The sequence below is a fragment of the Quercus lobata genome, chromosome 5 (assembly GCF_001633185.2).
Source record: "Quercus lobata isolate SW786 chromosome 5, ValleyOak3.0 Primary Assembly, whole genome shotgun sequence".
Taxonomy (NCBI): Eukaryota; Viridiplantae; Streptophyta; class Magnoliopsida; order Fagales; family Fagaceae; genus Quercus; species Quercus lobata.
This window is the reverse complement of record NC_044908.1, coordinates 38,957,426-38,969,164: the sequence shown is the minus strand read 5'-3', so window position 1 is coordinate 38,969,164 and position 11,739 is coordinate 38,957,426. Positions and strand designations below refer to the sequence as shown.

The following is an 11,739-nucleotide window of genomic DNA, read 5'->3' as shown; positions in this document are numbered from 1 at the left end:
CCTTATGATGGGCGGTTGTTAGCTAGGCATGAGGTTATCCATGATATGGCTGAGTCGCGAATGCAGTTCTGGTTCTGGGCTTTATCGAGTTAGGATTTCTTCTTAGCTGAGAGGACCTATCATCAGGTTATGCCAGTCTTTAAGGTACCCCAGCACCCCCCCTTAGGAGCTTACATGTTCCAAGATGATTTTGGACAATCCTAACTATATGACAGGCTCCTTTGATGGCTTTGTCACTGAGGAAACCAATTACTTCACTTGGTTCTTGCAATCCTAGACCAGATGATTGCCTTATGAGTGGGGGCAGAGTGCTCGGTGGCATAGCACATGCTCGTTAGACTTTCGAGGCCCATTTGAGGCTACAGGTAGATACCCTATAGGTTAGGGTGAGAGATCTTAAGGTCGCTGTTGCTGCTAGGGAGGGGTACATACAGGAAACGATTGCCAGATCGCTTGCTCAAGAGAGGGACTTATGGCAGAGAGAGAGGGAGACCCATGCCGTTGCTAGAGAGAGAAAGGGGTCAACTTCAATTGAGATAGACCTGCTTTGTGAGTATATTAGCATTCTAATTAGTGAGAAGAGGGGACATAGGATGCCTGTACCTCCTGCACCTTATATTCCTGGTAGAGATCCTTTTATTCACCGGCATGAGTTAGTGTATATGCCTACTCCTTCCGGACTGACCAGTAGTTAGGGATATGCCCCCTTAGATGATTAGGCTTGAAGCCTTGTTCCAAGATATGTCCTAGGTTCTCCGGTGGATTGAGTTGGTCCTTCTACTGGCTCCACTGTGGGCGACGATGCTGACAACGGCAATGTTGGACGCTTCGCTAATGATGCCGTTAGAAATAATGACTCCCCCTAAGCTAGCCATGTATTGTTGTACCATGATGTAGCCCCTGTGCGGGCATGTTTTTCACTGTTCTTGTATTTTGTAAACATTGCCCTTTGGTGGGCTAGACTTATATATCTTAGACTGCCTCTTTGTAGGCTTGGACTATATGTATTATATTACCCCATAGTGGGCCCTGATGTATAATATTGCCTCTTGGTAGGCTCCTAATGTATGATATACATTGCCTCTCAGTAGGTCTTACATGTATGTTTCTAGATTTCGCCTGTTGGTAAGCTCTTGATGTTTAATGAACATTGCCTCTCGATAGGTCTTAAATGTATGTTATTGGATATTGATTTTTGGTAGGCTCTTAATGTATGATGAACATTGCCTCTTGGTAGGTCTTACATTTATGTTTTTGGGTATCGCCTATTAGTGGGATTTTAATGTATGATTAACATTGCCTTTTGGTAGGTATTACATGTATGCTCGTAGCACTTTAGCATTTAGGAACCGGTTGCACCACTGTGGTCACTTTGCATTGCACATTATTGTCACAGATTTATCTATAAAATCTGATATTGATTAACCCGTTGAGGGATATAGAGAGAGGAAAGACCATATAAAATAAAACTACCCAGTGTAGGTTTTATGTGGTTCTTATCACGAAAGGAAAGGTTCCTGGCGGGGCGGACCCATTCATAAGCATATTGACTAGCCAAAAACGGACTAAACTGCACAAAATAAACTGCCCTAAAATGATTAAATGATTGAAGTAGGATTAAAATTGCACTGGATGATACGAGTTTCTTTGACAACCCTAATGATGATCATGGATTTCCCTAGCAGGATTTTGGACTCATCGTGCGGTGGAATGCACTGATTGTGTCGGTTATTAACTAAATTGACCGATGTTTCGAGAAGTGTTCCCTTGAGGAATTGATTGTTGCAATCTTTATACCATGCTGGATGGACTACTATTAGTGATCAGGAATGGCCTTGGCATTGTCCCATTACATGTCTTGACGATGATGACTGAACTAACTCTTGAATTGGGCTTTGAAAATAAGGTTTAAGATATTTTGAGATGCCATATGAGATACGCAAAGATAAACTACCCCAATGTAGGCTTTATGCGGTCTTGGTTATATGAAAAAATCTTTTGAAAACTGTGGGAATATTTGCTCCGGAGCTATCCAAAACCCTCCAGTCATTGGATTTAAGTTTAGAAGAGGGGTGGGTTTATGCTAGGGGGGTTGAAAAGCCCTGGCACGTGTCCCGAGGGGTGGCAGCCCTTGTAGGTGCACCGCCTGGGGTTGCGTGGCCCTACAAGGTGCATCGGCCTCAGAAAGTGTGCATAAAAGCAAGAAACCCCCCAGACCTTCCATATTCTAGTCTACTTCTAGGGTCTTCTTCTATCCTTTTTCTTTACTGAAAACTCCTAGAAACACCATTTTTCTTCACTTTTCTGGACGGATTTGCATCAGAACACTGAATTCTTTCAGATTTAAATATGGATGTTCTTGGGCTCAAAACTTATGATAATTTGGTGGAGCTTGAGTGAGAGAATTTTCATGAAAGGGAGCTCAAGAGATGGTGGAATTCATTCTCTTCCAAAGATCGAGCCTACATCAAGTAGTTCCTTGGAGATGCCACTTCACTTTTTCGCACTTCTTTGGATTGGCATTTACTAAAGGCCATAATTACTTGTTGGGACCCTGCTTTGAGGTGCATCACCATTAGGGATGTGGACTAGGTCCCTACTTTGGAGGAGTATGATTGCTTTCTTTCTCTTCCTACCCCTGTGAGTCGGGTTTATCGACCACCGATTCGATCTTGCTTCCATAACCGGTTAGCGGAGCTTTTAGGCCTAAAAACGCTTATTATGGATGTTCTAACCCAATATAGGAGTGGCTTGGGAGGTAGCTTCCCTTTCAATTTTTTACTTTGTCTTTGGCAAAGCTGAGTGTCCAATGGTTTACTGAGGAGACTTTGTAGATTTTAAGGAGCATTGGACCTTTTTTGGTGTCAGGCCTTCATGGTGGCCTTCTTTGGCTCAGTGTTATTCCCTTCTCAGTCGGGTTGCACAAGCTTTGCAATCCTACCCTTGGTAAGTACTCTGCCTCATAGAATTTATTTTATTCCCTTTCTCCTCTCTAAGACTAATTAGGTCTTTCTCTCTGTGTCGTGTGATAGGTAGTGGTAGGCTTGGTTGTTATGTGCATCTATTGCAATTGTAGTTTTGTAGTCATCTGAGTGTGATATCTAGGGCACAGCCTGCTAGTTTCTTGAGGAAGAATAGAGTTAAAATCACTGTAGCCCTTGATCTTCCTTTTACTAGGGACACCGTTGGTTGCCTGCGGTATTTGTTTTGCTTGCATCCCACTGACTGGACCTGGAGAGTCAAGTAGGGAGTCATTAGGTGGCAGGGTTGGACCCATTGTGTTGGTTTATTTGGCATCCCTTTGGCGGATTTTACAGAATTTGAAATTTTCTTTCGGCAGCTTGAATGTTCTTGTATTCTGAGTTATAACACCTTGAGCATTGTCTAATCAAACAATCAAACCTATAGATCTTGGAATCTATATCTAGACAAGTTTGTGCTCATGGTTTGCCTATTGTTTTAAGCTTGTAGAACCCTACAGCTAGAGATATGGGCTTTGATGCAGTAGGGTTACTTCGTACCCATTCCTCGGATGACCTAATTCTTCACATCAGCTTTAGGGTGCTGTGCAGGACTATGGTAGACCGTTTGGGCCACGTTTAACTTGTTGGAGTCTTTCTGTTTATTTTCATTTCTGCACGGGCTATGTAGTTAGTATTCTACCATGTATGGAAAGGTCCGTCATAAATTGCTTGGCAATTGCGTACGGCCTTTCACTTTTGGGTTTTTAAAGCATAGTCTAGTTTGTAAGGCATGCTTAAAAATGAAAAATAGGTGGAAATAGAGATGTTTTGCTTAAATTGATTATCAAAAGATATTTATATCTATGAGATTTGTGTTTTGGATGCATAATGATGAATACATGAAAGGATTAGAAAGGAACAAAACAGGCATGTTTAATGAATATGTTCACAAATGCTTTGAAAATGCAAGATCATACAAATAAGATGGTAAATGTAAGTCTATGCATATCAATATCTCAGGTTCCAAAGGATACATCCTGTTCTAGATGGATCTTTTCCTTTCCCACTTGGTACATCTTCCATTGGTATGGGCCATAAAATCTTTGAATAAAACCACTATGGGCCATGTGTGTTGCAAACATAGAACAACCCAAGGGGGTGCATACCTCTTCTCTTGATCTTGATCATAAATCCAAGTAGATTCAACTAGCTAATTTTTCTTCTAAAATGTGACTGAGCCAAGGTGGCTGTATACGTACCTCAATTGGGATTGATTGCCTTAATTTTTTGCCTAGACCACCCTTTCAGGTTTTCAATCTAGTAGGCTCTCTCATGCTTTTTCTTTTGATCTCATTTTGCTTAGATTGCCCTTTTGGGTTTTTAGTCTACCTTTTCATTTTTTTGTATTCTTTTGCTTTCTTTTTTTTTTTTCATAGGAATGTAGAAAAGGAGGTTGCACTTAGAAGCTCCCTCATGCGAAGTATTGTATGATAGCATCAAAATTGGTGGGAATATTGAAGTCATGCCCATCCATGTCGGCTAGAATCAAGGCTTCTTTAGAGAAGGCCTTCTTCACCACATATGGGCCCTCGTAGGTCGGGGCAGACTTTCCTCAGACGAATTCCATTGTTTGATCTTGAACTATTGGCAAAGTTACTCGATCATCTTCCCATTTATATTTTTCCCATTGTTGGTAATGAGCTTTCCTGGTACGCCGTAGCAGCTAATGATGTTGTTTCAAGAATCAAGCCACCACAGCTTGGGTGATGCTTTTGTAGGAAGCGGCTTCCATCCACTTGGTGAAGTAATCAATAGCCATCAAAATATACTCATGCCCATTGGAGGCTTTTGGAATCATGGGTCCGATGACGTCCATTCCCTAGGCTAAAAAAGGCTATGGTGCTGTTAGAGAGTGCAGGGGTTAAGGAGGAATATTCTTTCTATTCTGATAGACTTGGCAACAGTGGCACATCCTGACATGCTTGATGCAGTCAGTTTCCATGGTAAGCCAATAGTAGCCAGCTCTCATGATCTTTCGGGCCAATAGGGGTCCACTGGCATAGGCTCCAAGCAAGCCTTCATGCATCTCTTCCATCAAATGGTTACCTTAGGGGCATCTATGCATCAAAGAAAGGTTGTGTCGTGGTTCCTCTTATACAAGACTTCCCCACTTAGGAAGAATTGGCACGCCATACGCTGAATGAATTTCTTCTCATTGTTTATGGCCTCGGCGGGTATTCACTATTTTTGATATGAGCATTGATATCATGGTACCATGGCTTCCCATTGACTTTAGCTTCAATGTTCATGCATTCTTCAATACTCATGCAGTAGGATGGCACGCCACGAACCTTTATATGCAATTGTCACATATCATCTCTTGCCAACCTAACCATGCTAGCTAGGGTTGCTAAAGCATCTACGAACATGTTGTGTGCTCGACGCAAATAAGTAAAGGTAATGTTCTAGAACTTTAGAATTAGGCGGTTGATGCACTTTTGATACAGAATCAACTTGGTGTCTCAGGCTTGCTACTTCCCCTCTATTTAGGATATAATCAACAGGGAATCTCCAAAGACGCTTAGATCGTATGTGCCAAACTCTAAGGCAACTTCCAAGCTTACTATGCACGCCTCATACTCTATGATGTTGTTGGTACAATCGAAATTTAGCTTGATTGAAATAAGGACTTGTTGGCCTTTGGGGATACTAGAACTGCTCCCACTCCATTTCCAGTGCTCTTGGTAGCTCCATCGAAATAAATCTTCCAATGCCATGGCTCTACATTGGTTGGTTCAGGCTCTATTGCCAAAACATCCTTATCTAGGAAGAAGGATTCTAAGAATTCCAGATCATTCAACGGTTGGTTTGGTAGGTAATCGACTATGGCCTGGCCCTTAATGGCCTTTCTCATCACAAACACGATATCGTACTCTAATAGCAACATTTGCCAATGGGAGATCTTCCTTGTGAGGGTAGGATTTTCAAAGATGTACTTGATAGGGTCCATGCAGAAAATCAACTGCATGGTGTAGTAGAGCATGTACTGCTGCAACTTGCGTGAAGCCCATGCTAGGGCACCACACGTCTTCTCAATGGCGATGTAGTTGACCTCACAACTGGTGAACTTCTTACTTAGGAAGTAAATCACCCTCTCTTTTTGATTGAGTTCATTTAGCTGGCCTAACATGTAACCTATGGATGCTTCTTGCACTGCTAGATAGAGAATCAATGGATGTCCTAGCATTGGGGAACCAGAATAGGGGGTTCAACAAATACTGCTTAATCTTGTCAAAGGCCACTTGATATATTCATCTATCCATTTCTATCTTCGCATCCTTCTTCAAGAGCTTGAACATCACATGTGGCAGTCAACTGCGCTGTAAAGTGTACTATGTAGTTGATCCTTCCTAAGAAGCTTCGAACTTGTTTCTCAGTTTTCAATGCATGCATGTCCCTGATGGCCTGTACTTTTACTGGGTCCACTTCTATTCCTCTTTGGATGACTATGAAATCAAGCAATTTTCCCAAACTGGCTTCAAAGACGCACTTGTTGGGGTTAAGCCATAACCTATACTTGACAAGGCACTGGAATAACTCTCTCAATCTATCAAATGATCTCTAGGAGTGTGCGACTTGGCAATGTTTAGTAGAATAGGGGTCTAGCCCCTCCAAAGCAGTCTTCTCTTTCTCTTTCTTTAAGCCTCTTCTCTAAAGCATGTATTAAGGTTCCCCTTCTATGTACCCCCTTTTACTTTTCCTGCTCCTTGCTTGGGCCGTGTTCCCTGTGTATGGCAATGTTTGTTTTACATTTCCTGTACCTTGCAAGGCCATACCCTTGGAACATTGGCAATGTCTAGTTTACTTTCCCGCTCTGTGTGATAGCATCATGCATGATGTATATATGTCTATATCTGCAAGTACATGGGTGATTGTGCACTTTGTATGATGGACTCTCGTGGCTACATGAGTGCCCCTCTTTAGTCACGAGAGCTCTTGACCTTGTAGTGTGGGTATGCACTCAAGGCAACTGCCGTAGGTGAGATTCATGCTTTATTGTGTGCATGATTATCGTAGTGTGATTGTCTTGATCCATGTCATCAAGTAACACTGATTTCCTCGTGTATGCAACAAAAGCTTGAGGAGCGTATGTTAACAGTAGCATGTATCTTTTGCTCCGTGGAAGCTAACAAGATCACGTCAGCGTCCTCTTTCTTCCATAACACCGAGAGACCTCCTACATTCCCTATGGTTTTTGTTGTGATGAAGCCATCAAAGGGGAGACCCTCAATAATTCTCTCAGCTCTATCACACCTACTCTTGTCTCTATAATCATCATTATGGAAGGCTGATGGCTGACATCCATCTCAAATATCCTCCTTTTAAAATCAGGGTTGAGCACCCTTCTATATTTCCACATCAATATATTTATGTTGACAAACTATCCCAAAGGAACTTCAATTAGACTAGGATTCATCATATCCGTGTCCACCATGCTTCAGCCCAGTCTCCTTAGCAAGTCCTTGGATGTTGTTGACTCCAGTTTCTATATCATCATGTATTTGAGGATTCCTAAGATATCCTTCTTACAATAAATGAGAAGGTTGCACTTCTGCACTAGGGCTAGTATCTGAATTAGCTTTAAGGTTGGATGGTTCCCCGTATGAGCTGAGGCCATCTCCTTGAAATCCACACTATTCCTTTCCTGTATAAACCATCCTGATTCGTCGAAGTGGGGCACCATTAATGGCCTTTGTCGCCTGCTAAACCTTTCCACTTCCTCCCAAGAGAGTAGTGGGGTGTCCGTGAGGAATTTCCACCATGGATTGGGAGTGTGGCCCCATGCTAGATGATTGAAATCCAGGTTCCTTGTTTTGATGCTGGTCAGGGTTCGTGGAAAAATGTGTTGATATTGTATTTTGTTAGCCCTTGATTTGCGTGTTAGACCACAAAAAATCCAAAAATATTATTTTCTCTGCATGAGGCCACGAGAACATCCAAAATAATGTGGTCCAACCCGTTCGGACATCGGAGCACCCAAAGTGCCTTTTTAGCATAAATGACCAAAATGCCCCTAGTCAACCTAAGGTTGATCAAAGGTCAAACAAGGTCAAAATCCACACAAAATAACACCTTTCATAGTTTTTCATCAAGCTCGAGCTTTTCAGAGATTTTTAGCCACTTTGACTAAGTTTGACCCAAAGTTGACTTTAGGTGGGCCCAAAAACCCTAATTTTGATTTGGCCATCAGAACTGCTTGAAACCAATGTCATTGCGAATATTATCAAATTCTCATTCCAACAACTATTCATGGGTTGAAATCGGAGTTAGAACAGTCGAGATATCATGAAAACTGGGTTAACGCATCGATTAATGCACCACTAAATTCCTAGAGCCATTAATTTTGATCCGACCATTATATTTTTGAGTTCCACCCCTTTTTAGAAACTTAAAATCAATATCTTTCTAAGGGTGTCAGGATCAACCTGATCAGATGCTTTGAGGCTACCGTCTCGAAATTTGTGCCTGGGGCTATAAATAGCCCCAGGAACGCCCTAGATCAAGGAGAACAAACATTTTTTCTGAAAATTGCCCTATTCCCAATTCCTTTCTACATTTTTTCTCTCTTCAAAAAACTAAAAGAACACCCAAAAAATCTCCAAAAAATACATCAAAGTCTCTTGATTCTTCCCTCTTCACCAAAAACACAAGGTATTGCTTTTGTACCCAATCTTCCTTGGTTCTACACTTTGGATTTGAGGTTTAGGGGTGTGGATGTAGCCTTTTTAGCTATCTATTAGGATTAGTTCCCTTAAATCCTATTGTATGATGCTATGTATGACATTATGTATGACTTAGTGTTGTGATTAATAAAGTTGTTTTATTATTATCTAAAATAATGGTAACATGAATATTCCGACATTATCATATAGTCCATGAGATGCATAGTATGTGATTTATGAGAAAAGTCACAAAAGATATAAATTACAAGTTCTTTGTAAACTCAATATTTTAGTTCGTAGTCTGTGATGAAATTGGGCGTTTCATCGGTGAAGACTATAGCATATCAACTAAGATTATTTGTCTTGATCATGGAAGTGGAGACTTCTAGTTGATATGTTGATATGTTTTAAGAGTTAAAACATATTGAACTAGACTGCTGTGAGATTTATTATTCCCCTAGTGACTGTCAAACGAATAATAAATCTTACGATTTCTATTTACATGAACTCTTAATCTTGAGAGAATAATAGACCTAATCATGAAGTGTAGGTTGCTTTGATATATCAGGAGTGAGATCTAAAGTTACAGTCAAAACCTCAGTATGTTGGGCAGTCACATTTAGTGTTGATAGAATATATATTCTCAAGATGGAATTCATAGTCTTTTAACGAAGATATAAAATATTCTCTTGAGATAAGTTTAATGGGTTTGGTTATTCAGTATGTTAGGTCTAACTACTTTAGTAAAGAGTTACTAAAGCATATATTTATGAAATTGGATTTTATAAATATATGATGAATAACTTAAAGAATTAAACCAAGTACTTTAGGATTTAGATGTAGTAATCTACAAAGTGATAGTCTACATTAATGACTTTGTATTACTACGAATATTTTATGAAGGGGTTGCATGTACAATAAAGTCTTGTGATATAATTTATTAATAAGGCCTAGAGTGCAATTATAATTATATTTATATAGTGGTATTAAATATAATTAATGGTAACTTTGGACTTGTCAAGAGTTGACAGAAAAGCCGAAGTCCCATTGGAGCTAGAGTCTTATTTGTTTCCTTTTGGTCCCACTCCAAGTCACATACTAAAGCCCAATTGGAAATGCCCAAAAGGCTAGCCCAATTAGATAATTGGTTATAAGGAGAGAAACATACATAATTTGGTATAAGAATAAAAATGGTTTGTATATGAGTGTTGGGCACTCTCTAATTCTCCTTTGAACACATTCATAGAAACTGATTGAGAGACCACACTTCTTAGGCATTAGTGGAATTGGAGTGGAGATTAAAAGTGTTCTCAAGTACTTATAATCTTTGTTTTTGAAATTCAATACACCAAAGTACACTTTCTTGTTCTTATATTCTAAAATTTATATAGTACATGTTATCAATTGCATATGAAGTAGATCCGTTAATTTTCCGCTGCGTTTGTTTTGTATGCGATACAAGCATGTATTTTTCCAACACTATCATCCACACCCCTAACCTTCTAAATCTTTTTCTAGCATTTATCATGCTATTTTTAGCTTAAATAACATGATTTATTGCTTTCTCTAGCATGCTTCTTGCTTTATGTTTGTTCTTTGCTTAGATTGATATGTTTATGTGATCTTTGCCATGTTTTATGCTTAGATCTACGTCCTTAGGGTATGCAGAAGGGCACCATAGTAAGCACTTTGAACACTAAACACCCCATTTGAGTTGAGAGCCCAAATCTGTTTGTCAGAAGGAAACCAAGAGCTAAGAGGGATACTTTTAATTACCTTAGCTTCATTATGCAAAAATAAAGCATCAAGCACTTCATTCTTCCATGTGGCCTCCTCCTTGTTGATCAATTCACAAACCCGTGTATCTGTATGCAAGAACAGCCTAGGCGAGGAAACTTGAAACGTAGTAGGTGTTGGCAACCATTTATCACCCCAAACATTAACTTGCACCCCATTCTCGATTCTCCATTTCATACCAAACCTCACCAAGTTCTGAGCAGCCAGTATACTCCTTCATGTGAATCAGGGGTTGTTTCCAATAGATGCATCGATGAAATCACATTTGGGAAAATACTTTGCCTTTAGAACACGATACACCAAAAAGTCATGCTTCATTTGGATCCTCCAACCCTGTTTAGCAAGAAGAGCCAAATTGAATTGTTTTAATTGCTTAAACCCCATGCCCCCTTTCTCCTTTGATTGACATAATTTATCCCAGCTTAACCATGCCATCTTCTTCTTGTTTCACTTTTGTCCCCACTAGAAATTCCTAATCATTGTTGTAAGTTCATCACACAATGAATCAAGAATTTTGAAATAGTTCATGGTATATATGGGGATAGCTTGTGCCACTGCCTTGATCAAAACTTCCTTGCCAGTTTAGGAAAGCATTTTCTCCTTCCAGCCCACCAACTTCTTACCCAATTTTTCTTTTATTTCATTGAAAGTATTGCGCTTACGCCTCCCAACCAAAGAAGTTAAACCCAAATAATTTTCATGTTGTTTGATCACTTGAGCTCCAAACCTATTTTTTATCTCCTCCCTAATGTCACCTAGAGTATTGCTGCTGAAAAATAGGGAAGTTTTTGCTTGATTCAACTGTTGCTTTGAAGCTTTTTCATATACATTTAAAATCCTTTGTAAAGCAATACACTCCTTAATTGATGCTTTGCAGAAAATCAGACTATCATTCACAAAGAAGAGATGAGATAGTTTAGGTCCACCACAACATACTGCAATACCTCCCATATAACCACTGGCAACTGTAGATTTTATCAAGGCAGAAAGACCTTCAACACATAAAAGAAATAACTAAGGTGATAAAGGGTCCTGTTAACGGAGCGCTCTACTTGGTACTATGTGACCCCTCGGCTTTCCATTAATTCTGACAGAATAAGTGACTAAAGTAACACACTTCATTAAGAGCTCCCTCCATTTAGCTACAAAGCCTAGTTTCTTCATTATTTTCTCCAAGCAAACCCACTCCACTCTATCATAAGCCTTGGTCATATGTAACTTCAATGCCATTTCTCCTATTCTTTCCACTTTCTTTT

General features: G+C 39.9%; 1 protein-coding gene across 1 annotated transcript; it reads right to left on the bottom strand.

Annotated features, from left to right (window-relative positions):
* Positions 1-5,631: 5,631 nt before the first annotated feature.
* Positions 5,632-6,210, bottom strand: LOC115990441. Its single transcript, XM_031114276.1, has one exon. The coding sequence runs from the start codon at positions 6,208-6,210 to the stop codon at positions 5,632-5,634; it is 579 nt and encodes a 192-aa protein (XP_030970136.1).
* Between the last annotated feature and the right edge of the window lie 5,529 nt (positions 6,211-11,739).

What these genes read in the sequence shown, in the direction of transcription:
- LOC115990441 (XM_031114276.1), bottom strand. Translation starts at nt 6,210, where the DNA reads ATGCTAGGACATCCATTGATTCTCTATCTAGCAGTGCAAGAAGCATCC.